At 46.3% G+C, this 27,409-nt stretch overlaps 2 protein-coding genes across 2 annotated transcripts; one reads left to right on the forward strand and one right to left on the reverse strand.

Moving 5' to 3' along the window:
* The first annotated feature begins 18,030 nt into the window (after positions 1-18,030).
* Positions 18,031-24,316, forward strand: Ppib (peptidylprolyl isomerase B). Its single transcript, XM_032909855.1, has 5 exons — positions 18,031-18,319; positions 19,540-19,653; positions 21,032-21,125; positions 23,128-23,312; positions 23,977-24,316. The coding sequence occupies exons 1-5, from the start codon at positions 18,185-18,187 to the stop codon at positions 24,097-24,099; spliced, it is 651 nt and encodes a 216-aa protein (XP_032765746.1). The 5' UTR covers positions 18,031-18,184; the 3' UTR covers positions 24,100-24,316.
* A 129-nt stretch (positions 24,317-24,445) lies between these two features.
* Positions 24,446-27,360, reverse strand: Snx22 (sorting nexin 22). The gene is made up of 6 exons (XM_032909856.1): positions 27,186-27,360; positions 26,755-26,838; positions 26,279-26,383; positions 25,725-25,819; positions 25,127-25,194; positions 24,446-24,845 (listed from the first exon to the last, which is right to left on the reverse strand). Exons 1-6 carry the CDS (start codon positions 27,258-27,260, stop codon positions 24,721-24,723), a joined length of 552 nt encoding a protein of 183 aa, XP_032765747.1. The 5' UTR covers positions 27,261-27,360; the 3' UTR covers positions 24,446-24,720.
* Between the last annotated feature and the right edge of the window lie 49 nt (positions 27,361-27,409).

The raw sequence follows: 27,409 nt of genomic DNA on the forward strand, positions 1-27,409 counted from the left end.
CAGTTCCTTATGTTTGGGTAGATGGTTCTGGTTATTTTAGGAATTATAGATATGTTGTCATTTAAGGGATACTTTACAAATGTAGCTTTGGACAGGGAAGGAACTAGAGTTTAAACTCGGGGATTTCTACCTTTCCTTTCCTCTTCTCTATCCTTCCTTCTTAGGTAAAAGGGAACGGGGTGGAAGAGAAAGGGGGTATAGTAGTATCATAGAATTAGAAAAATAGACAAATACTCTTAAATACTCAATTTACTCTTAAAATATTACATAGCTATATCTTACATTGGTAGAAATCTTTGTAAATGATACAAAGTTGAAGTTATAATCTTTACATTGGTATAGAATTTATTTGATACAAATTTAAGGTTTTCATTGGTATTTCTTATTGATTTAAAATTGTGGTTAATATTGTTACTTTCACGTAGACATTGTGCCTATACAATACATTTAAGAATACAAGGCTTAGACCCAGTCCTATAACTGCTATTAGACACTGTTTTTAGTTGATTAAACCATACGAGTTAAGGGTCAGATAGCAACCTCATGGCTCTGAGTCAATTAAAAGGTGTTTTTGAGGGTTGGGGATTTAGCTCAGCGGTAGAGCGCTTGCCTAGCAAGCGCAAGGCCCTGGGTTCAGTCCCCAGCTGGGGGGTGGGGGGAGGTGTTTTTGAGATACTTCAATTAAAAATGGTCAAGAGTAAGTAGTCAAGGCTTAACAGTTCAGAAATGCTTTGTGTAGATAATCTTCAAAGGTGTCAGAAGTCCACAGAGTATGACATTTATTGACATTTCTTTATTAAAGATCATTTAACTAGAGACCTGTCTGCTCCTGGCAGTACCCCTTCTTAGATTCTAAGAAGAAATTGAGCATCAATGGAGTTGCTCCAATTGTGGCGAGGCAGCCACTAGGCAAGAATTGCCTTAGTTCATCTACAGACAAAATACTGTCCAGAAAAAGGACAAATTATGCAGAATAGTCGACTGATAATCTCTGCCAAGACAGAGTGATCAGCCCTTCAAAATCTGCATTACAAAGGTCTGTCTGATGATCCTGGCCCAGAAGGCTGAAGACTAATGCCCTGACGTTTTGAGGAATGAGGGACTGTCCAGGAGATCAGCGGTCTCTATAGATTTGGCTAAGTTTTGGAAACTTCTCATATTTTCAGGTAATATTAGTCGTTCTTGGATTTCTGACGTGGTTGAAGACTGGTAGGCTCATAGCTAACCCGAGCTGTTAAACATTGAGAAAGATAGTATAGATTTGAAAGGGTGGTCTTCAGATGACATACAATCTAGAACCAAGATATAAGTCAGGTGTAGAATTATAGTCTTTTAGGATAGATGGCAGAGTGCTAATAAATTTAATGGGCAAAGTTGATAAAGTGTATCTTATACTTCAATAATTGTAGAATGGTAATAGTTATATTCAATTTATATTAGAGGGAAAAGAGCCATTTAACTGGACAAAGGGGGAAATGTGGGTTGCCCTGGAGCTGTTTGTATTTTGATGCTTGTTCCGCTTCTCCAAGAAGGGCTGCCTAGTCACGTACTCACTACTCAGGTGACTTCTCCCATTTTAACTTGTAAAATAAAGGCAAGAGCCTGTGATTGGGCAGGGGAAGGGAAGGTGGAGCTGAAGAGTTAAGGGGTTTGGGGGTAGGGAAGTCAATGGAAGAGGAGGTGGAAGAAATATGGAGCAGAAGCACATGGCCTGGAGAAACCGCAAGTTCTAAGGGATCTCATAGCTGGGGAATAGAGTAGTGTAGTGGTAGATCTGCCCAATCTAGGCGCGCAGCTTGTATTCATAGTAATTGAGCTGTGTTTTCTTTGTGTGGGCTTATTTGGGTTGGAGAGGTTACTGCAACATACACACACACACACACACACACACACACACACACACACACACACATGCAAACACACTAATATTCTATTCCAAGCTAGGAATGGTGGTACACACCTGTAATCCCAGCACTTGGGGAGTAGAGACAGGAGGGCTAGTATAAGGCCATCACTTAACATGCTCTAGTCTGTGAGTGCTCCAAAAATGAGGTTATGCTAGCTAGGCATACTTTTACTCTCGTTTAGGGGAATGTGAAAAGATCTCTGGGAAATACTTTTGGCACCAGGTGATGGAGGAAAACAAGCAGTAATAAAGAACCACCACTTTACATCATAGGGAGAGTCCGAGAGGACTCCTGCAAGTTTTAACTGGTACCTACCATGAAAGGAAAAAGAATGGGGAATGCTTCATCCCAGGATGTTGCCTGTGATAAAGGAGACCGTTTGAGGGAAATGCTGAAGAAAAAGTTCACTGAAAGAACACAGCATAGGCACATGGAAGCAGGGGCACTGTCATAGCGAGGGTTTATGTCTGAGTCAGACACTAGACAATACACACCATTAATCCCAGCACACAGAAGGCAGAGGTAGTCATATCTGAGTTCGAGGCCAGCCAGGGCCCTGTAGTGGGATCCTCTTACAGGTAGTTGTGTTGTGGGAGCAAAAGAAGGCAGTATTAGTTGAATATTAAAGTCAGAAGGGAAAAAAAAGGTAGTGTTATAGGTTTAGTTTTTGGTTTTTTTTTTTTAAGATTTTTATTTTTGTGTCTGTACGGGGGTGCCACAGAAGCCAAGAAATGTCATTCCCTCTAGAACTAGAGTTAGAGACAGCTGTGAGTTGCCCAGTACAGAGAACCAAACTTTAGGAGTGCAGTGTGTGCCACTCCAGCCCAGTACAGACAAGTACAGCATGGACAGGATCCATTGAGCAGTCTTTTGTACAGACATGTGGTCTCTCTGACCACAGAACAAGAGAACCATCCTCTGGCCAGCTAGTACTGTGTGAGAGAAAACTAACATTTTGCATCCAAAAAATGATGTTGATAGAATTTTATAAAAATTCACCAATGAGCATTTAAGACTTTTGACCTATATAATGTCCTGGTTTTTGTTTTGTTTTTGCAGGAGTGTGGGAGAGGTGTTGGTTTGTTTTAAGACAGGATCTTCTCACTATGTAGCCTTGGCTGGCCTAAAACTTAGATCTTCCTGCCTCAGTCTCCTGAATGTTGAAATTAAAAGCATGTGCCACCATGCCCAGCTTAACTTACAGTTTTTAGAGACTTTACCGGGCTACGGGAATAGCACATTGGATAAGAACACTACACAAACCTAAGGACTGAGTTCAGAACCCGCATAAAAGTCTGGTGAGCTGCATATAATTCCAGCACTCGGAAGGCACAGATGGAAACCCAAGTCAAGCTTACTAGCCAGACCCGAGCATTGCTAACTAAGCTCTGGGTTCGCTTAAGAGATCCATCCTCGGAGAATAAGTGGACATTGATAGTCGAAGGCCCAGTGTCAGCTGAAGGCCTCTACATGCATGTAGACACACATACACGTTGTGTTGGCTGGTTTCGTGTTAACCTGACATGAGCTAGAGTAATCTGAAAGATCCTCAGTTGAGAAAATGCCTCCATAGAATTGGGCCGTAGACAAGTATGTAAGGCAATGTCTTCATTAGTGATTGAGGGGGAACAATTGAGCTGGGAATCTGGTCCTCTGGAAGAGCAGCCAGTGATCCTATACTGAATCTCCAGCCCCAAGAAACAGACCTTTGTAGCTGTAATTCTTTGAGGAACATGTTTACAGAGAGGAAATATGACGTACCTATATAGTGCACTGTAAAATCACCTGTGCCCATAATGGCCACTAAAACAGCTCCGTATCTGGGCATAGCTGACTCGATTTGGAGGCTAAGAGGTATTGCAAGTTCAAGAATTAGGCTACAGAGAAAGACCCTATCTAAAAAGATGATGATAAAAGTTTTTATATGAGAGGCTGAAGAGATGGTTGAGTGGTTAAGAATGCAGACTGTTCTTCCAGAGGTCTGAGTTCAATTCTCAGCAACCACATGGTGGCTCACAACCATCTGTAATGGGATCCAATGCCACCTTCTGGTGTGTCTGAACACAGCTACAATGTACTCATGTAAATAAAATAGATCTTTTTTAAAAAAAAGTTTTATGTGGGGGGTGGCCACTGGTGGCATACACCTTTAATCCTAGCACTTGGGAGGCAGAGACAGGCGGGTCTCTGAGTTTGAGGCCAGCCTACAGAGCAAGTTCCAGGACAACCAAGGCTACACAGAGAGCCTTCCTGGGGGAGGGCAGGTAACTTTATATGAAAGGTGCTCTACCTGCCAGGCAGTGGCGGTGCTTGCCCTTAATCCCAGCATGAGAGGTGGACATCTCTTGAGTTTGAGGCCAGCCTGGTTTAGAGTTCCAGGACAGCCAGTTCCTCTACACAGAGGAACTCTACCTCAACAAAACAAAAACAATGACAAGAAGCAGTGAGGGGAAGAGGAAATTAGGGTGTAAGACTGCAGAGATGGTTCAGTAGTCAAGGGCACTTGCTGCTCATTGCAGAGCAAGTGAGTTCATTTCCCAGCATCCACATCGGGCAGCTCTCACTACCTGCAACCCAGCTCCACATGATCCAATGCCCCTACTTTGGTTCCCATGGATACCGAAACTCATGCTGACACGCACATACATATGCATAATTAAAAATATTTTTTAAGGACATTCGAGTGGTGGCACACCCCTTTGATCCCAGACCAGCCTGGTAATGAGTTCCAGGGCAGCCAGAGCTACACAGAAAAAAAAAACTGTCTCAAGAAATAACAACAAAAAAAGAAAAGGAGGGTAAGGCTGCTGTGAACTTACTAAGGTAATTTCTGACTTTGTGTTCGTTTTTGTTTCCTGTTTACCCTCCCCATGCCCCTTTCCTCAATGGTCCTATCTGCCTTAGAGATTTTATGGCCTTGACCATGGTCCAGATGTACCAACGTGAATAATTGCTAAGTTATTTCTAAAATAGCTGCTATGCTCTGCCAGGAGTGAATGTTTCAAGGTTACTCTGCCCCTCGATCTACCATGATGCTCACCCAGCTCTGACATGTCTTCGTAAAAACCGTATGCCTGCCTGAACTTGGGCACCAAGAGACTTTTCAGATGCATAAGCCTGCTCTTGTATTAAAACCTATAATTGGCTTAAGCAGCATGTTTGTCAATCAGGTTCACTAATGGGACTCTGCCTCATTCCTGGCCTTCCTAGCCAGGGGATAGGGGTTGGGGCCAGCAGTACAGGAGAGAAGCCCCCTAACAAAAGTTCCAGAGCTCTGTTCCTCTCACTTGAGTCTGGAGAGGTCAGTAATAACTGACATGTTGGGTTTTTTTGTTTGTTTGTTTTTTAAGATTTATGTATTCATTATATATAAGTACACTGTTGCTGTTTTCAGACAACAGAAGAGGGCATCATGTGGTTTTTGGGAATTTAACTCAGGACCTCTGGAAGAGCTGTCCTTAACCACTGAGCCATCTCTCCAGCCTGGCTTCTTTTTTTTTTTTTTTTTTTTTTTTTTTTGTGTGTTCTTTTTTGGAGCTGGGGACCCGAACCCAGGGCCTTGCGCTTCCTAGGCAAGCGCTCTACCACTGAGCTAAACCCCAACCCCTCCAGCCTGGCTTCTTAATGTTTACTGCTGCTGTTTCTGTTTTGTCCCATCCCGGTGCTGGGGTCGGGGGAGGGGTTCCAGATTTTACCACTAGTAGCAATCTCTGCGGGCCATTGTTCTTTTTGTGTCCACTGTTTTTTTTTTCAAATTCTGCCATTGAGTTTTTGTCTGAAAAACAAAACCAAAAACAGTTTTCTCCTAACATGGGACCACCAAGTCTAAACTCTCTTTCCATGAATGCTAAAACTTTCCCCTCCAAGGGTTTGAGTTTAGGGGTACAGGGTTTCACTATCAACAACAACAACAACAACAAAAAGGCTATGCACCACTTACTGTGCTATTGAGTGGCCCTCTAATAAACGAGGTGGCCATCTTCCAGTTCCTTGAAGCCGGATGTGAAGACAATTTGACTTCAAGTCACAGGAACCCCTGGGCATCCTGATCAGTCCCCTTTCACTGATTAGTGGTTCGCTCTTGTTCAAAACTCCCCTGCTTGTCTTAAGGGTTTGCCTCTGGGGATTATTCTTTAAAACAAAACAAAATCCTTCCATGGTACAGTGAAGTTTTCAGTGTAAAAAGAACCATTTCGGGGTTGGGGATTTAGCTCAGTGGTAGAGCGCTTGCCTAGGAAGCGCAAGGCCCTGGGTTCGGTCCCCAGCTCCAAAAAAAAGAACCAAAAAAAAAAAAAAAAGAACCATTTCCTCTTACCACAGGAAGCTACTGAATCTGGCTTATTTTTCTCTAGAAGATTCTCTGAATTCATCCTAGTACCATCAGTAAACTACTTTTACATTACTTGGTAACATTGTATCATAACTATCAGTGTCTTCATTCTGTCCAATCAGGTAAAGACTGAATTTCCTCCATCTTTCATGCTTTTGTGAAATCATTCAGAAAAATCCTGGTTTGATTTAAATGTCTCTCCACTATTCTGTATCCCAAATTAGACATTTATCCAAGATTTTACAGTACTGTTTAATTTCACATGTGATATGATCTTTACGGATTTTACAGTGGATAAAATCTGTTGTATAGAGTATTATTTCTGCATTAATTAAATGTAATCAGTTGTTTAAATATTGGCCCGTGCCTGGACAGAATTTACCAAGACAAATGGTTCCACGTGGAGAGGTCTAATGAGAGAAGAGGAGAGAAAAGGAGGCCGGTGGGTCTCATGTGGAGGGAAAGGGGAAGGGGGCAAGAACAGAGAAAAACAAAGAGTAAGAGAGAAGAGGGAGAGGAGGAGGCAAACCGGCCCCCTTTATAGTCAGGCACAGCTGGCTGTTGCTAGGCAACTGTAGGGCGGAGCATACCTGACTGCTGCCAGGTAGCTGTGGGGGTGGAGCTTAGACAAAATACCAACAACAGTGACATTTTTAATTGATCAATGGTATCTTGTTATAGGATATTTTACTTGTACAATGAAATATTCTCAATATATCATATACAACAAGGCTCATTTTCATTAAAAACAAAATGAAAAACCTCTGTGTCACCGGCCTCCTGCCAACTGGCCTGCTACCTCTAGGCTCCCTTCCCCCTGGTCTACAACACCTAACCCTTCTCTCCCACCTCTTCCAGATTCAGCCTCCTCCTTCTCAACCTCAGGCCACACCATCCTGTCCCACCCCACTCTATCCACCCCCACACCTGTCTCCCATTTCTACTTCACCCATTTCCCCTTCTGGGTCTGTACCACTTTGTTTCTTCCCCTCTGTGGTTATTCCTCTGCCTCCTGATGGAGATACCCAGTTTCTCCAAACCTCCTGCACTTCCCTCACCACCTTTGGCTACCCATTTAAAAGCTTGCCACCCCCTAACCAAATCAGGTCCCAGCCTCTGTTTTTCCATTGTGGGAGGCTCCCCCAACACCGGAGCAGAGGCAATGACTTAGAGAAAGATGTTGCCCTCTCCTGATCTACATTCCTTTTTCTACTTCAGATGTGTATAACTGGAAGACGCAGCCCCTGTCCCCTTTTCTGATAAGCCCTAACTGCCCTCCTGCAGTCTGTCTTCCACCTACCACCCCACCTGGCATGATGGCTCTGTAGAAGTGAGAGGGCTTTTTGGTCTCAGCCATGGACACAGATGCTACAAAGCTACTGTCGCTTCTCACCACCCTTACCCTGAAACAGGGTTCTTCTGTGTAGCCCTGGCTGTCCCCTCTGTAGATCAGGCTGGCCTCAAACTCAGAGATCCCCCTGCCTCTGCCTCAGATTGAAGGTGTACACCACCACAGCCCAGCCTAAAGCTATTGTCATTTAAGGCAGCTTTTCTATCCAAACGCCCTGATGGGATCCAGTACACATGCAGGCTCCCAGGTCCTGAATGCTCTCCACTGACTCCTTGTGACTGAACTTCGAGGTCCTGCTCAAAAACCCACTAATTTGTCTAAGACCACTGAGGTTCTTCAGGGCTCAAAGAGTATCTTGGGGAATTTCCTGAATGATAACAAAAAGCTTTCAAATTTTATACCCCTTTTGACCCACTGTCTCAAAAAACAAAACAAACAAAAAAAAACCCTCTCGGGCATTAAATTTTGTTTTTGTCAATCAGCTCCAAACATGCGCAAAAAAACTCTGAAGGATGGAGGGCATTACAGGGATAAAAACATCACAGTTCATCAGAGTGGCCCAAAAAGTTTACAATAGCTAAGGAAAAGGCAGAGGCAAACTGCCTTGGCTGCTGGCCTGAAGACACACACTCACTCACACACACACACACACGAAGACACACACACACACACACACACACACACACACACACACACACACACAGACAGTTGATATTCTGTCAAAGCTCCACCCCCACAGTTACCTGGCAACAGCCAGATGTGCCTGATGCTATATAAGGGGCTGCTTGCCCCCTCCTCACTCTCTTCTCTTCTCTGCTCTCTTGCCCTCTTTCCTTTGTCCCTTCTCTCCCCATCCCCTCCCACTTCCCTTCACCTGCTCATGGCCGGTCTCTGTTCCTCTCCTCTTCTACTCTTCTCTCATAAAACCTTTCCACGTGGAACCATGTTGGTTTGGTGTGGTCTGTCTGGGTGAGAGCCAAGATTTAAACCCCAACACCCACCACACGCACACGCACGCAGGCACAGACTCTGCTGGTGCTTTCCAGTCAGCTGACTCTTACCTCCTATTGCTCATTCTGTTGGTATATACGGGAGAGAGTCTTAAAAACAAAAAATGGAATACAGGCCCCCAAAAGCAGATCAATGTACACATATTTAAAAAAAAGAAAAAGAAACAGCTGGACAGTGGTGGCACCTGCCTTTATTTCAGCACTAGGAAGGCAGGGCATGCAGATCTCTGTGAGTTCAAGGCCACTAGTCAGGGTTACACAGAGAAACCCTGTCTCCAAAATAAATACATAAATACATGAATAAACCAATTTATCCTGTCACCTAAATAAATAAATAATTTCAAAAAGAAAAAAGAAATCCCATCCCAAGTCCAGAAAGAGAGTAATCAGGGTTACACAGAGAAACCTTGTCTCATGAATGAATAAATAAATAAATAAATAAAATTTAAAAAAAAAAGAAACTTAGAAAAGAAATCCTATACCAAACCTATAACCCTCCTGACTACAGATAGATAGATAATAAATCAGAATAAAGGGGCTATGGTTACACACGCATAGACTTCCAAGAGCCCTGGATCACTGTGTCAGTAAAAGGCTACCCAATTAGGCTTTTGGTAGACACTAAGGCAGATGTTTCTGTTTTTTAAAAAAGTGTATTAGGATAGAGGTTTCTCTTTTTAAAGCTATATTACCAATAAAAAGGTAACAGGACCAGGACCCACAGACACAAGGACAATCTCTTTACCCTTAAAAACCAGTGTGGGCAAGAAACAGGTGACTTTCTCCTTCGTGGCCCCTTCCCAGGGGCCCTTGCGCTCTTCTGGGCAGAGATCTTTGAAAACTAGGCACTACTATCACTTCTACTCTATCTCTCTCTTTTTTTTTTTTTTTTTTTTTTTTTTGAGCTGGGGACCCGAACAGGGCCTTGTGCTTGCTAGGCAAGCACTCTACCACTGAGCTAAATCCCCAACCCACTTCTATTCTCAAAAACTAAAATAACCTTTACACCTGCCTACCAACTTGGCTTAACCACCTCTGTCTAAAAATGTCTAACTCTCCCAGGCTCCACAACAAAAATAAATTCAGACCCAGTGACCCTGCTTCAGCAAAGTACTAAGCTTTTGCTATAGCCACACCAATAATGATGTGACAATATCTTTTTTTAAAAAAGATCTATTTATGGGGTTGGGGATTTAGCTCAATGGTAGAACGCTTGCCTAGCAAGCGCAAGGCCCTGGGTTTGGTCCTCAGTTCCAAAAAAAAAAAGGTCTATTTATTTATATGAGGACACTGTGGCTGTCTTCAGGCACATCAGAAGAGAGCATCAGATCCTATTACAGATGGTTGCTAGGAATTGAACTCAGGACCTCTGGAAGTACAGTCTGTGTTCCTAACCACTGAACCATCTCTCCAGCTGTTCGTATTCTGTCTAAGCTCCACCCCCACAGCTACCTGGCAATAGCCAGGTATGCTCCGCCCCACAGTTGCCTGACAACAGCCAGCTGTGCCTGACTATAAAGGGGGGGAGGGCTGCTTGCTCCCTCCTCTCTTTTCTTACTTGCTCTTTCTCTCTCTTGCTCTTCCTCTTCCTGCCCTCTTCCCTGTTCCTTCTCTCCCATTCCTAACCCCCTCCCTTCCCTCAACGTGCCCATGGCCGACCTCCTTTCCTCTCTTCTTCTACTCTTCTCTCATTAAACCTCTCCACGTGGAATCATGTTGGTTTGGTGTGTTCTGTCCGAGTTCGAGCTGAGATTTAAACCCCAACCACCAGCCACTTGTGGTTCTCAACCTTCCTAATGCTGCAGCCCTTTAATACAGTTCATGTTGTGGTGACCCCCAACTATAAAATTACTTTTGTTGCTACTTCATAACTAATTTTACTACTGTGATGAATCATAGAATGGTAGAGGGGACCATGAAGGACTGGATTAGAGGCTTTCTATCCAAGGTAAGGGCTTTGTGGGTTGGGGTAGTAGTTAGTGTTAAGAGCTAGGTAACATGTTAAGGGCTAGGTAACTATTATCTATCTAGCCTGCCATTTTGCACTGTTACTAATATTTTAAAAAAACATGCGTTGTTACTGCTGTTACTAAAAAAACTTTCTCATGCCCAAGCTGGTTGCATAGTTATATTTCCTGTTCCTGGAAACCAATCACAACAGAAGTCAGAACTATGTAGGGATAATGTTTACCCTTGTGTTATTCAAATGCTGGTTTTCCTACCCTCACATGTTGTTTAAGACACAGCATTGTAACATGTATACCAAGAATCACCTGTCTCAAGTTTGTGTAAACAGTTCTTACCATTTATTCTCTGCCTTGTCAATAAATGCTGATCACCCAATAGCTTGGCAGAATAGAGAATAGGGTGAGACATCTGCTAGCCAGAGGAAAGATTCAGATGAGCCAGGAGGATCGAGGAATTGGAGCCTTGAGGAAGGAGAGAGGGAGAGAGAGAGAGATTGATTAAGGAAACACCTGAAGCCAAAGAACCAGATCAATAATAATATGCAAGTATTATGCAAGTGTCATGGGATGGGACTAAGGGGTAACCAGATTAGCATAGAAGGTTAAGGTAGATGATTTAACTGCTCAGTTATTGAGGTATAATTTTAAATAAATCTTGTTTTTCTGTGTGGTTATTGGGGATTAGCATAAGGTAAACAAATACAGCCACAGGATTAATTCACTGCAAATATTTGTATTAAAGATAATTCACGGGGTTGGGGATTTAGCTCAGTGGTAGAGCGCTTGCCTAGGAAGCGCAAGGCCCTGGGTTCGGTCCCCAGCTCCGAAAAAAAGAACCAAAAAAAAAAAAAAGGTAATTCACTTACAGAACTGCTTTGTTTAGTTAACCACAATAAGCTTGAACCAGAACCAACCACCCAGCGGCACTTCCTGCACTTGTGTATAAGCTTTTGTGGTATTTGCCTTTAGAAGCTGTCCCTGGGATGGACCCCATTATAAGAGAGACAACTGAACCTATTTAGAGGCAAGTTGTAAACTGATCTCTAGCTAGAGTGCCCTGTGGGATATTGTAGTCCCATTAGAGATCCACTGAGGACCACCTGAGCCCCAGCTGAGTGAGCTGCATTAGTTAAAGACGTAAATGTTAGAAGAAGCTAGGGAAAGAGAACAGGGCCAGCGGTATCAGTATTTCCCAGGGTCAGCTTCTAGGTGAAGTTCACGTGCTGAGATAGAAATGCAAATTGAGTGTGATGGTGCCACCTTAGTGCTGTGTTGTACGACAGCTTGGGACAAGGTTGATGAAACAGGAAAAAGATCTAAAATTATGCAAGGTAAGAGTATCAGATTCAGAAGCTAGGCAATGGTTGTCTTTCCAAAATGCTAATTCTGAATGTACAAAGTGATGAGCCCTCTAAAAGCAAGACCAGTATATGAATGGATTAGAAATATGGCTGATACTGAACTCATACTTGGATGCAACCTGAATAGAAGTCATCTCTCTAGAAAGGTTTTAAGAAAAATAAAAATTTCAGATGTTTTAAGTGTGGTAAGCAAATTGATTTGAAAGGGATTGTAGGCAAGGCTTTCCTAGAAACAATGTTTTTTTCTAGAGATAATCCAAAAAGAAGGCCCAGCTTTCTGGAGCATGCCAAAGAACATTCCTGGATCCCCCTCCCTTTCCCTCCTTGCCTGCTCCCTAAATGAGGACAGCCCTTGGCCCCTCACAGAAAACCCTTCTCATATCCATTACCAAGCCCTTTCAGAAGCTCCAATGGGCCCTCCCCCCTTTAGGCCCTGGCCCTACTCCTTCTAGACCTAACCTGTCCCTTTTCCCTCAATATAACAGAAAAAGCAGGTTATGCCCCCAGGGCCCTGGGCCACCAACTGGGATCTCCCTTTGCACCTGTGGCACACTTGTCAAAACAATTAGACCATACTACCCAGGGATGGGTACCCTGCAAACAGACTTTAGCAGCTGCTGAATTCCTTATTCTAGAATTAAAAAAAAAACCCTGACTCTTGGTGACCTACCACTATCCTCCCAACAACCTGTCCCACCTCTCGAGGTGTAACACACAGCCAGCAATCCCCAAGAAGTCAGGTTGGGTGACATTAAGAGCTGGTAAGCTGGGGCTGGGGGTTTTAGCTCAGTGGTAGCGCGCTACCTAGGAAGCGCAAGGCCTGGGTTCGGTCCCCAGCTCCGGAAAAAAAACAAAAACAAAAAAAAAAAAAAAAAAAAAAAGCTGTGCTAAGGTTAGAGTCTGAAACAGGAGAGAAAATGACAGGTTTATATTATTTAGGAGAGGGAATGTTAAAGAGTTAAGACCTTGGAGAAATATGGAATCACTTCCCTTACCTCCCTGAACTCTAGGGGTTAGGCTGTATTTTCTCTGGAATTTACCCATGCTCACTGTTGGGGTAGAAATCTCCACTCATGTCCGGACAGTGAAGGAAGAGGGGTAGATATAGGGGTGGTGGGAATTTTAAATGTGATGGTTTGCATATGCTAGGCTCAGGGAGTGGCTCAACTAGAACGTGTGGCCCTGTTGGAGTAGGTGTGTCACTGTGGGTATGGGCTATAAGACCCTCACCCTAGCTGCCTGGACGCCAGTATTCTGCTAGCAGCCTTCAGATGAAGATGCAGAACTCTCAGCTCCTCCTGCCTGGATGCTGCCATGCTGCCGCCTTGATGATACTGGACTGAACCTCTGAACCTGTAAGCCAACCCCTATTAAGTGCTGTCCTTTATAAGACTTGCCTTGGTCATGGTGTCTCTTCACAGCTATAAAATCCTAACTAAGACACTGCTATTGAATGATTTCTCAACCCTATTTGGAAGGACTGTTTGTCACAAGTGAGGATTTCTTGACCTTCAAATCCCCATAGGTAAGAGTTGCCCTGGACAGAAGCAGACAGGAGGGAAAGGGGGAAAGTCTATGTACAATCTAAGAGAGTACCACATCCTGGGCAAAGTCAAATCTGACACATTTCCACTGTCTCAACAGGTAGCATATTCTCCCTAGGCTCATGTGCTGTTCCCCTTTGTAAAGTCAGTGGCTTCACAGCCTGCTGTCTCTCTCCTCCATCCTTGCTCAGAGGTAGCCTCTGTATACCACCCTCTTCTGTGATGCTTGTTCCACGGTGGCTTTGTGACATTCTTTGGCCCTGATCCACCAATACTCTTCCACTGCTAAACCTGAACAAACAAACTAGTCCTGTCACCCAAGGATTAACAACCCTACGTGAGACAGTGGAATTAATATGGTTTCTTCTCGGTTCTTTGAGACAGAGCATTTTGTACAATTATAGAGACATTTGTTAAGATCCAGGGGAACAAAATGCTCAGAGCAATAGCGCTACAACTTTACAATCACTGGGATTTTTTTTTTTAAAAGGGAGGAAGCAATGTTTCTGCCAGACACATTGTAGCCAGTCTTGGCCACTCATGCTTGCTAAGCCAGTCCCACTGTGGGATTTACCTTTAAAACTCCTTATCTAGGGGTTGGGGATTTAGCTCAGCGGCAAGGCCTGGGTTCGGTCCCCAGCTCCGAAAACAAAAAACAAAAAACAAACAAACAAAAAAAAACAAAAACAAAAACTCCTTCTCTAGGCAGGCTCCAGAGATCTCAGTGGTTAAAAGCACTGACTGCTCTTCTGAAGGCCCTGAGTTCAATTCCAGGCACACATATGGCAGCTCACAATTGTCTGATGCTGTCTTCTGATGTGTAGATGTACTGGCAGACAAAGTATCCATATACATAAATGTTTTTATTTTTTAATGAAAAAAAAAAAAGCAAAAAGCAAAAACAACTTATCTAGCCAGGTAGGGGTGGTGCATGTCTTTAATCCCAGCACTCAGGAAGCAGAGGCAGGCAGATCACTGAGTTCAAGGCCAGCCAGGTCCACAGAGTGAGTTTCTAGGACAGTTAGGGATACACTGGGTCTCAAAACAAAACAAAAACAGACAAGAATAACCATACAACAGAAAAAAACCAAACAAAACTGTGTGTTCCTGAATTGGACCCCAAGAAACTTTTTTTTTCCTTTTTTTTTTTTTTTTTTGGAGCTGGGGACCGAACCAGCTAGGCAAGCGCTCTACCACTGAGCTAAATCCCCAACCCCAAGAAACTTTTAAGACACAAGCTCACTCTTGGTCTAGCCATCAGTAAAAAGGACTTAAAAGTTTTTTTTTTTTTTAAAGATTTTTTATTTATAAGTACACTGTAGCTGTCTTCAGACACACCAGACGAGGGCATCAGATCTCATTACAGATGGTTATGAGACACCATGTGGTTGCTGGGATTTGAACTCAGGACCTCTGGAAGAGCAGTCAAACCGCTGAGCCATCTCTCCAGCCCGGACTTAAAAGTTTTAATTGGCTTAATCAGTGTGGTTGTCAATAACTATCCCATGTGGATGATTAACATACCTCTAATCACAACACTCTGAAGGCAGAGGAAGGGAGATCTCTGAACCAACCTGGTTATATAGCAAGTTCCAGGCCAGCCTATAAGTTTGGGCTATATAGCTCAAAATAAAAAATACGGAGCTGGAGAGATGGCCAGTGGTTAGAGAGCACCGGCTGCTCTTCCAGAGGAGCTGGGTTCAATTCCCAGCAACCACATGGCAGCTCACAACTGTCTGTTACTCTAGTTCCAGGCAAAAACACTAGTGCACCTAAAATTAAATTACTTTGAAATTTTAAAAAAATTTAAAAACAAAATAAAGGACTGGAGAAATGGCTCAGAGGTTAAGGGCACTGACTGCTCTTCCAGAGGTTATGAGTTCAATTCTCAGCAACTACATGGTGGCTCACAACTGTCTGTAATGGGATCTGATGCCCTCTTCTGGTGTGTCTGAAGACAGCTACAGTGTATTCATACATAAAATAAATAATAAATCTTTAAATAAAAACTAAACAGGGGTTGGGGATTTAGCTCAGTGGTAGAGCACTTGCCTAGCAAGCACAAGGCCCTGGGTTCAGTCCCCAGCTCCGAAAAAAAAGAAAAAAAGAAAAAAAAACAAAAAACAAAACAAAACAAAAAAAAAAACTAAACAAAATAAAAATACGATAAAAAGTTTTAAAGGGGGAAAATTAGGGAATGTAATTGATCATCCATTATTCAAATGCATACCATACACAGACCAAGTTACATAGTTTCAAACTATAAAAATGTGCAGAAGGCAAGAAGTTCACTTGCTTACAGACAGGACCAGAGAAGCCAGAATTGTTACACAAACAGGGCTTTTTTCTTCAATGGAAGAAATAACCTAGTGATCTTTTGCTATCCTGTGAGGCCAGCCCTCACTCAGAATGCCCCAGACTTCTGGGCACTGTTTCTTCCTCAGTATAACCCATTCTTATGAAAGAGTTCCTATGTATTTTGTAAAAGACTTTGCTATTATGCTTATCACAAACCCTTGCTCCCCGGGCTCTTGTTCTGAGTGTTGCTTGTCAGTCAATAGAGCCTATTCTTGTGGAAGAGGTTACTGGTGCTCTGCAAAAACACATGCTTTGCTAGGGAGTTCTGCTGTCGGCACAACTTAAGCTTTGTTATGATAACTGTCACAAGGAAACCGCCCCCCCCAAGGTTTTACTCTTTTAGTATGTAAAACATAAACTGGTTAGTGTCCGACCCCATAAGTTTGAATCAGCCTGGCTAAGCCATGCTGGACTGAGTTTTATTCTTGCCCTTCTGCATGGCAGCAGAACAGCTGAGAGCTCATACCCAGAACCTGAAGCAGGAAGCAGAACACTATCTGAGAATAATGCAGAGCTTTGAAACCTCCAATCATACCTAGTCATGAACTTCCTCTGACAAGGTCTTACCTCCTAAGCCCTGCTCAAACAGTGACACATCTGGAGACCAAGCATTCAAATGCCCAAGTCTAAAGGGTAAATCTCACAGAGACCAGCACAGTGTAAGTAAGGCTCCAAATGCCAAAGTGTGCGCACCATAGAATAGAGCAACAGCAAGAGTGTGTTACAACCTAAAGCAGCCCGTGGAGGCATCTGGTGGCTATGAAAAAAAAGTCAACCTCAGACCTTCTGTGTTAATGTAAAGCCACCCCAACCAATACTTGCTGAGTATGGAGCCCTGGAGAAAGGCTAGGGGAGCCACTTAAAGACTGTGCAACAAAGTCTCATCCTCCTAAAACAAAGAAAGTGCAAAGAAAAGACATTAAAAGCCAGGAGCTGGGGGTTGGGGATTTACCTCAGTGGTAGAGCGCTGCCCTGGGTTCAGTCCCCAGCTCCGGAAAAAAGAAAAAAAAAAAAAAGCCAGGAGCTGGTAGGATAGCTCAGGTTGCCTACCTCCCAGCCTGAGGAAATGAGATCAACCCTAAGAACCCTTGTGATGTAAGGAGAGAATAAACTCCCTCCTCCACATGCAGACCACCATATGTCTACCCACTCACAATGACACATTGTAAAAAGGAAAAGATCAAAGTATTCAACAGAATACATTGTCTCATAGGCTCACACAGCACATAGGCACCGGACTCCTGAGTAGTAAAATGATATAAACTAAAAATGGAAGTAAGCCCCCCACCCCGTGCGTACGTGGGGGGTGGGGTGGGGTGTACATGCACATGTGTACAGAGGCCAGAGGAAGATGTCTGCTGTATGGTTTTTATCATTCTCTACCTTCAATCTAAGAACTAGTCTGGCAGCAAGCAAGTCTACCAGGCTCCCATATCTATGTACAGTACTCCTAAGCACCAGGATTAGAGTCATAAAGTCTATGATCTGCTTTTAGAGTTGGATCCAAATTCAGGTCCTCATGACTGTGGAACAAGAGCATTAACTCATTGAGCCATCTCTTCACCCCTCGACCCCACCTCTTTTTTGTTCGCAGGTATAGGTGTTACTCTGTAGCTCTTGCTAGCCAGAAACTACAGAGAAGAGGCCTTAAACTCAGAGATATGTCTTTCTCTTCCTCCAAGATGCTGGGATTAAAGAGACGTGGACCATAACCGGTCGTGTGCGTTGTGAGACAAGGTCTCACTCTAGCCCAAGAACTAGGAGTCACTCTGTAACCCAGGCTAGCCTCGAACTCGTTATTCCTTTTACTTCACCCTGCCCAGTGCTGGGATGACAGGTGTGAGCCACTACTCCCGGTCCCCAAGCAAGGTAAATATTATAGAAGATATAGAAGACTGCCGTAACGCTCAGACGATAAACTCAACCCTCAGCGCTAAGGTTAAGTGTGTCTAGTTTTTTGAAGACCACTCCCAAATCTGGGAGCGATTGGCCTTTCCAGCCCTGACAAAGGTCCGAAAGTTGGGTAGGCAAGTCGGGCCGCACGGCATGCTGGGGTGCGTAGTCTTTCTTTCTAAGACCAATCCCAACGCCGCCTTCCGCGCACCGCCTTGACAAAGGCGGAGAACGAGGTGTCTATCCAATGAGAGGGCTGTAACGTGGCAGCCACCCGCAACCCCGCCCGCGGCGGCGCCTACCACTCCGCATTGCTTCGCAGGGAGAACGTGGCGCGCTCTGGGCACTGCGAGACCGCTCGCGGTCCCGGGCCCACCCCGCGCCTGGTCCGGAACGCGCACGCTGCGCGTCCACACCCTTTTCCGGTCCGGGTTGCCGTGACCGCTCTTGCTGCTGCCGGTGGATGCTGCGCCTCTCGGAGCGCAATATGAAGGTGCTCTTCGCCGCCGCCCTCATCGTGGGCTCCGTTGTCTTCCTTTTGCTGCCTGGACCCTCCGTGGCCAACGATAAGAAGAAGGGACCTAAAGTCACAGTCAAGGTCTGGGCTCCCCTTCTTCGGCGAGGCCTGCCTTCTGCCGCCTTCGGTCCGGTTCAAGCCGGCGCGGGTCTGGCCCAGTAGTTCCGACCCGAGCGTCCTTGTTCTTGTTCAGTTCTTCCTTGGGTCGGCTGATCTCTTGAGGCCAGGCTCGCCCCACCTACTCTAACTAGAAAATAACCCAGACTCCCCCAGGCCCCCGCCCTGACCCAGGATGTCAGCTGCGGCCAGCACGGACATCCTCAGGACTGTCCCTTTGCACATACCCTGAAGTGCCAGGAAATGGATCAGGATTGCCGAATCTTTTACTATGGTCACTTCCAGTTTAGTGTGTTTTGTAGCACACACAGTATATATAGTTAAAACTTGCAGGGCTGGGGATTTAGCTCAGAGGTAGAGCGCTTGCCTAGCAAGTGCAAGGCCCTGGGTTCGGTCCTCAGCTCCGGAAAAAAAAAATCCAGTCTAATGAAGACTGCATGGTAAGATCCAGTGTTTTAAAAAATTTTGCAAGCACAGTGACCTCCTTGTGTATTTCCCCATTTTAATGTCTATTTCTATAATCTGGAGTCATTTAAAGAGCAAAAACTGCTATTCTGTAGCCTGAGAACGAAAACTTTTTTAAAATGTTACATTATTTACTTAGTAGGGAGAGGGACTCAGAGTTACCACAGTGCAACTGTAGAGGTCAGAGGACAATTTGCAGGAGTCGATTCTCAACTTCATCATGTGAGTCTCCTCAGGCTTGGCGGTAACTGAATTTTCCCTTAAGCTGTAAGGCCAGTCCACAATCATTTCTTGGAGTGGAGGGTAATGCAGCCGTCCAAGTGCTGTGCATATATGTACTCCCAGCTACTCGAGGGAGATTACAATTTAGCAAGATTAATTACTGGGGTTATTAGCTTAGTGGTGGCCTACCATTTCCTCACTCCCTAGTCCTGGGGTTGGAGACATCTAGAGCTTTCATAAGTGTACAGATGGTTGTAGCCACCATCTAGGTGCTGAGAACAGATGCTTGTATGGTCTGGAAAAGCAGCAGATGCTCTTAACAGCTGAGCCGTTTCTCCAGCCTGTTCATTGGAGTTGTACAAGGATCTTTGCCTCCATCAAAACCAGACTCAGCCACAGCATTAGGCTTTGTTCTCTCTCGTGGGGTAATTTCATGGGCCCTTCCTTCTACCAAGGCCCCTGTAGGTGGCTAAGCTTGGATTGTCCACTTTCTTTAGGTATACTTTGATTTCCAAATTGGAGACGAACCTGTAGGACGAGTGACCTTTGGACTCTTTGGAAAGACTGTTCCAAAAACAGTGGATAATTTTGTAGCCTTAGCTACAGGAGAGGTAAGTGGATGGTACAGAGGCTGGCAGCTCCACCAGTAGGGATGGAAGCACTGGGACTTCAGAGAGTGGCCCATTTGTAGCGGTAGCCAGACTTCACTTTCCCTGAGGACCAAATATTTTTGTATATTAAATAGGAATAACGGGGTCCAGTATTTAATTTTGGAGAAGACCCCGAAGGTGCAGTAACTTACTCAGAGCCTCTGTTGCCCACAGTCTGGCACTACCTAGAGACTGGAGCTGGTTCTAACCCCTGCTGCTTCCTACAGCTGGTCCTAATACAATAACAACCCAGAGTGCCCACACTGGAGCTTCACAGTTATCTGTACCAAGTGACTTGGTGCCTGCCGAGGTGGTTTTATATTGGAGAGAACATAGACAAACATGGTGCTGTTTGGCTGTAATGTTTAAAGAGTAATCTTTACCATCTAATTTTATTCGAGTTCTTATTTGAATGTTCTTAGGCCATGTGATATGACTATACTTTTGGAATAAATTGTGTTTTGGTTTTTTTTTTGTTGTTTTTTTTTTTGTTTTGTTTTTTTTGTTTTGAGGAGTGTTGGTTAACCCTGGTAGTTCTGGAACTTAATCTGTAGACTAGGCTGGCCTTGAACTTGCCTGGCTCCCAACTGCTAAGATTAAAGCTTGTGCCACTAAACCTACCTCTTGAGTTATTGATTGATTGATTGATTTTTTTTTTTAAGATAAGAGGGTCCAAAGGACTTAATCCAAGACTATGGCAAGGACTTTTTAAGGAGACATATTTTCTGTTTAATGACATTTGTATTTTTTTTTTTTGGTTCTTTTTTTTTTTTTTTCCGGAGCTGGGGACCGAACCCAGGGCCTTGCGCTTCCTTGGCAAGCGCTCTACCACTGAGCTAAATCCCCCACCCCCGACACTTGTTTTTTAACTTGCCTATTTTATTTTCTTTTCTCCTGAGACCCTTTTTATGTAGCCCCTGGCCAACCTTGAACCTGATTGTAGACAGGGTCGATCTTGAGCTTCTGATTATGCCTGCTTCTGCCTCCTGAGCGCTGGGATCACAAGCACACACCGCCACTCTCAACTTAGACAGTGCCAAGGGTAGAACCCAGGACTGTGTCCTGCTAGGGCAAACACTGCCCGCTGAGAAATATCCCCAGATCTTGAATTTGAGAACAGAGAAGGGGAAAGGCATTTCACGGCCTGGGTTACATCACTCAGGAACTGTAGAAGAGGCTAGAGATCTGCTCCCCCTCCCCCAGACCTGCAGTGGCCGGTCCCTCAGTACACTAAGTGCTGCATGTGTACCGGAAAAAGCTGTAGGCAAGGCTCTGCAGGCCTGTTTGACATCTGCTTGTTGCCTGATTTTCCATCCTGTCTTCTCTTCCCTCTCTCCAGAAAGGATTTGGCTATAAGAACAGCAAGTTCCATCGTGTCATCAAGGACTTCATGATCCAGGGTGGAGACTTCACCAGGGGAGATGGCACGGGAGGTAACTTCAGGTCCTCTGAGAAGAGGAGTTTTGACATTGTGTGTGTCCAAGGGGGGGGTGGCTAGGCATCTTCTGTCACCTGCTCTAGAGGCTGTCTTCTCTCCTGCGTTGAGAGTAGCTGTACCCTTCTTTGAAAGGGGAACCCAGTGCAAAGGAGAGGAAGGTAGAGGTCAGGTAGACATGTGCTCTCTTCTAAGTATCCACAGTTCTGTTGCTTGTGTCACACACATAAACATAAATTTAAAGGGCCAGAAAGGTGGGTAAAGGTACTTGATGCCGAGGCTGATGCCCCAACTTTGTTTCCTGGGTCTCAATAGAAAAAGAGAACTGACTTCTGCAAAGTGTCCTCTGACTGCTATACAAGATCACAGTGCACCCGTACACGTATGCTTGCGTGTGTGTGTGTGTGTGTACGTGTGTGAGCATGCGCGCGCGCACACACACACACACACACACACACACACACACACACACTAGAAATAAGTAAAGGTGGAGAACTCAAGGCAAGTGTGTGCCTGTAACCTCTGCGCTCAGGTTAAGTCAGGAGATTCCAGAGTAACTTCAAGGCCAGCCTGGTCAATGTTAGCACACCACAGGCTAGAGAAATGACTCTGGTTGAGAGTACTTGCAGGGGTCAGGAGTCCTGGGCCCCATTCTCACACGTTGACTCACAACTGTAAATCCAGTTCCAGGGAATCTGACACCCTCCCAGGCATATGTCTGGTACAAAAATATATGTATGCAAAACACCCATACACTTAAACTTTAAAAAAAATAAAAAGAACTGGTGTAGTGGTGTATAGAGTGGCAGAGACAGATGGATCTCTTGAGTTTGATCCCAGACTGGTCTACAAAGTGAGTTCTAGGACAGGCAGGGCTATACAGAAACTATCTTAGAAAAAAAATTGTTAGGCATGAAGCTTAACCATTTACTGAGAGATTAAGTGTGATTTATGTTACCATCATTAAAATTAAAATACAATTTGTGTGTGAGAGAGACTTGGACCTCCTTGTGTCTTGAGGGTGAGAATGAAACTAGGGATATAGACTGGATTTTTTGGAACAGGGGCAATTGAAGTCCCATGAATGGAAGTCAAATAAGGAAGTTTTAGCAGTCAGTATCCAGCCGGTAGCCATTGCAGGAAACAGACCACCTCACCCCAACTATAGTTGCTTCTCTGCCTCCCCAGCGGCTGCACAGTCAACTACATCTTCCTGGTCAGTCTCCGGCCAGGGCATCCCCTGACTTGAGGCATTCTGAGGAGCTGTGGGATGAGCCCTGGTGAGCTGAGAGCACAGGAAGTTAGTCACTGTGTGTCACTGGCCTAGAACACCTAGAGACCTGCCTCCTGAGTGCTGGGGCTAGCACATGCCATTGTGTGCATGTTAAAGTCAGAACAAGGTTTTCCTCTTCCACCCTGTGGCTTCCATGCCTGGCAGCAAGTTGCCGTGCATGCCACGCCATCTCACCGGCTTGAGAGGATAGCTGCTTCTGTGCTAGCGGTCTCAGGCCCAGTAGTCTATTGGTGGGTAATGGGGAAACCATCTTTGCAGCCAGGATCTCAGAAAGGGTATATAAGACTCAAAGTGCACTGTCACGGTCCGGGACCCTTATCCCACACAATGACAAATGTTCATGAGCATCTTTTATTTCATGTTCCTTGGTAAGAGGCTCTTAATAGGAGCTCTGTTTCCTATTTTCTCCTCCCCCAACCAACCCCACTGCACTTGTAATCCTTGGAAGGTAATCCTGCACCCACGCCCCCCAACCCCCACACCCACCCACCCACCCACACGCACGCACGCCGCCAGCATCCTGCACGCAGCAAGGCATCTCCTTCAGCCTGTCCTCGTACCCAGATGGTCTTGGTCCCGAGGGCTTGGGTAGAAGATAGGAAGACTGTTTCTATGTCCTCATTTGCCACTCAGGCCTAGTCTTACAAGAACAGCCTGACCTGTATAGATCTTCACCCAAGCATCTGCCTGTTTGGGGTCTTCCCAGGAAAGAGCATCTATGGTGAGCGCTTCCCAGATGAGAACTTCAAGCTGAAGCACTATGGGCCCGGATGGGTGAGCATGGCCAATGCAGGCAAAGACACCAATGGCTCCCAGTTCTTCATAACTACAGTCAAGACCTCCTGGCTAGATGGCAAGCATGTGGTTTTCGGCAAAGTTCTGGAAGGCATGGTAAGTTGAGAAGTGGGGGGTTAAACCTTGGTGGTCCTTACCAAGGATCCAGCTGGAATATCATGGGCTTCAAGTAGGAAATCTTTACCCCAAAGGCACCTAAGCCACAAATACAGACAGACCAGTACTTGTTCCTAACCCGGCATAGGGGTGGGGAAGTGTTGAGAATAAACAGCCTGACTGAGTGTCTTGCACACAGCCTATGGTCCTAGCTTTCAGGAGCCTGAAGCAAGAGGATCACTTGAACTCCAGAGTCAAGGGCTAGGCCGAACAACCTGAGACCACAGTTTAAGAGTGTCCATGTGGCTGGCTCCAACAGAGTGCTTAACCTAGAATCCCTAGCACCACAATCAGGAAAAAAAATGCAGAATACCTAGCCCACATCTCCATGCTCCCAAGGTTCTAAGTCCCTCTAGGCCCCAGACAACCCATCCAGAAGACCTTGTTGAGTTTGTCCAGCTGCAGGGTCCTCTGTTGGTCACTCACTGAAATGAGATGTTCAGACTATCCAGCATCATGCTCTGTGTTCACCCTGGCTCAGTTCACCTCAGTTCCTTAGCTTTTGGCTCCTTTGGCTTCTGTGTTCGTCCCACGTGGGTTTCAGCACTCCTGAGCCACTCCCAGTAGTGACCCCCACACGATCTCTCCTGCTTTTCTTCTCTAGGATGTGGTGCGGAAGGTGGAGAACACCAAGACAGACAGCCGGGACAAGCCCCTGAAGGATGTGATCATTGTAGACTGTGGCAAGATCGAAGTGGAGAAACCCTTTGCCATTGCCAAGGAGTAGAGAGAGCCTCGGGGACCTCATCCCTCTAAACAGCTGTCTGTGTGGGTCCTGTCGATTCCCTCACAGGTGAAAGCAGCCAGTCACAAGGCTCTGTGCGGCTCTGGCCCCAGTGCTTCCATCCGACGGGGTGGCCACACCCCTCACATTCCACAGGCCTGATTTTTATATAAAACTCCTACCAATGCTGATCAATAAAGAAGTGGGTTTTTTTTATAACTTAGGTGTGGGCTGTGTTTGGGGTGTTATAGCACCTGTCCTGTGTCCCAGTGGGGGACTCTATACTCCTTCCTTAGGTCCCTGCCTAAGCCTGTACGAATGCTGCCTGCCCGCCCGCCCACTCATCAGGCAGAGGCTACCTCGCTCCTGTGCCTCATCCTAAGCTGCTTCCACCTGTCAGGCTGGGCTAGAAAATACACCTGAATCTCCTCAGCCTAAGAGTCTTGAGTTCCACCAGCTACAGCTGTCAGTGCAAACCAAGTTCAGAGCTTTGAGTGGGGATGGGCACGACTGAGCTCAGCTAGTTACACCTGAATCTAGTCCAAGGGAAGACCCAGTTTCCTATAGGAGTCCTAGGACTGAGGCACATAACTGTCCTGAAAGGTGGCCCAAAGCCTGAGCTAGTCAGGGCATTGGTGATGGAGCAGGATGACAGTTAGCCTCCGGCTGGGCTGATGCCGGGCTGGTGCTGGTGCCGAAGCCATAGAGACCCTGGAGCACACCATCCACCACCACTTCCGGGAGAGGTGCTGTGGGAGAGAAAGTGAAGAAGGGGCTAGCCTGGCCTTGAGCCTACAGCACTGAGCTGCCCACAGGCCCAGCTGTCTACTCGAAATGAGGCTTTCCCTCATCCACATCTGTTCATACTAGCTTTTGGAGACTCCCCGGGGGAACAGGGACCTGATGAAGCAACTGTATTGCACTGGTTTCTATGAAGTTACAAAGCAGGCTGCCACTTACAGGAGCAGCAGGTGGTAACCCTCAGAGGACAGTAGGCATAGGTGCTGACGGGAACTTAGATCAGTCTCACCTGGGGAAGGGGTGTGAATGTAGGGATCCAGGCAGAAGCCAATGACCGGCCGGTGGTGCAGCTGTGAGCTGTGAGAAGATTGGTCAGTGAGAGTAGAGGCGGCAGGGCAAAGACTCATGGGATGGCCACTGAAGACCAAAATCAGCAGGGACCCGAAAAGGAAAAGTAAGGGGCTAGAAAACAGGCTGCTGGCCTGCCTCCTAGCATGTAACCACCAGGGGGCAGCAGGCCTTTAGGGTAGGACTGTGCCTTGCCTGGTGTCACTAGGCAGGAACTCCCCCAGGGTGCTGAAAAGAAGAGAAACACTAAGTAGCTGGAGGATACCCAGGGGAGGTGAGGAGCTGGTGGAGACAGCAGCCCAGGGGACTATTCTGTAACAAGTCCAGTTCCAGAGGTGGAAGCAAGGCAGTTGGAACTAACCAAAGCTGTCCACCAAAACCCAGCCCTGCTCCAAGTCTAGAAAGGTGAGGAGGGAGGTGGTGTATTAGAACCAGGCCAGGGCCCAGTACATTTGAAAACCTTCAGGTTCCGTTTACACCTCTTTGTGGCTGAGGGTGGGCTGAGGGCCCTTGCCACCTCTCCACAGAGCTATCCTTACCTCCAGCTGCTGGCCTTGGAGTCTGTAGGGAAATGTCTAAGTCTCAAGAATTCCAGTAACTCCTTGGGCACATCTTGATTCAGGTACAGGACGCCCTAGAGAAGACAAAGTCTTCAGTCAGATCCAGTATTAATTGCATAACCCGTTGCAAAATTTTTGAGGACATTGGTTTCAAAATGATTTAAGAATTTCAAGGCAGTAGGAACAAGTATTAGATCGAACTCAGAGCCATTCTAAGGAATGGCCCAGTATGGACTGCAAAGACTGGCCCCACGATGTGGGCAGCAACGGCGGCTGCCACTGTTAGAGGGATGAGTCCATACATACCTCATTAAGAAAACAGGTTCTTAGCCTAGGAGTGAAGAATCTATTTGTTGGATTATTCAAAACTTTGAGTGATCCAGATAGAAAAAAGTTTGTACTCGTTTGGAAAAACAGAGCCCGAGATACTGAATAACAGCCCAAAGTTGTGGACCCCAACACACTCCCACATCTCTAACTGGGTCACCGCTGGTCCCTCAGGCTAGGGGCAACCAAGCGTGCCCCTTGCACACCTGGATGTATGTCTCCAAGCCCTGCCGGCGCTGTTCCAATCCTCTGGTCCTCCAGTTGGGCAGGCGTTTTGAGGGAAAGTCAGGCACTTTGTACCGTTTCTTGATCTGTAGTACATCAGTCACTGAGGTGAGATCCCAGCATTCAAGCCCATTGCACCTAGCTGGGACTTTCTCCCGTCCTCTATGTCTTTAAGCTTCAACTTGGGACAGCTGGCAAGAGGTGGTTGGGACAGAAGTGACAGGCCAGAGTGTGGAAAGGACGCACCCGGACAAGGTCAGTCTGAGCTGGGATCTAGCCATTGCGTCCTCCCCGCGAGGGGCCCTGCAGCCCTGGGTAGTCGCCTGTGATCTGCACCCTCCCGGGGACTTGGACAGTAATGGGGGTGGCCAACCAGAAGCTGGGATCAGAGTTCTGTCGCATGCCACCTAGGGACCTGGCCTGGACCCAGATCGGTGGGTAGTCCGCGACATCTCACCCGCTTGTGTAGAGCGTGGAACTCGCTGTAGCGCCGCGGCACGGTGTGTCTGCGTCCGCTGTACAGCACCTCCACTTGGAACACCTGGCGGGCGGAGAAGTGCGGGCGGCGGGTCCAAAGGATGCAGTAGGACCCGCGCCGCGAGACGCGCCCAATTTCTGGTGTTTGAAAGGCACAAAGCCGACCTGGCGTGCCACCGCTCAGGGAAACCCCTTCCGAACCCCTCTCACACCTGAAAGAAAAGGCTGACGGGCCCTCCCCTCTGCTCCACGGATCCCTCAAGAGCCCAGACCATTGTCCAAGGGACTGGCAAAGCCAAGTAACCCAGAACCTTTGCAACGAATGTCCTAGCCCTGAATTCTGGGTCCCTTTTGCGCTGGTCGCGAGGATATTCGGGAGAACCCCGCACGTACTCTTCGTCCATTGCTCACCATGTGGCCTTTCTCTGGACTCTGCCTGGGCCCTTCGGCCTCGGGCCCCACCGAGGGGATGTGAACTTCCAGCATCCGCGCCCCAACCCGGCCGCAGCCTCTCCTGGATCGAGCGCTAGGGCACCCGAACTCCCTAGAGCAGCCAGGCAGCCCTAAGAGGCCGACCGGCCCTCGGGCTCCAGGCCCTGCCCCCGGGCCGCAGGCCCCGCCCTACTCTGGATATT

The sequence above is a fragment of the Rattus rattus genome, chromosome 8 (genome assembly GCF_011064425.1).
Source record: "Rattus rattus isolate New Zealand chromosome 8, Rrattus_CSIRO_v1, whole genome shotgun sequence".
Taxonomy (NCBI): Eukaryota; Metazoa; Chordata; class Mammalia; order Rodentia; family Muridae; genus Rattus; species Rattus rattus.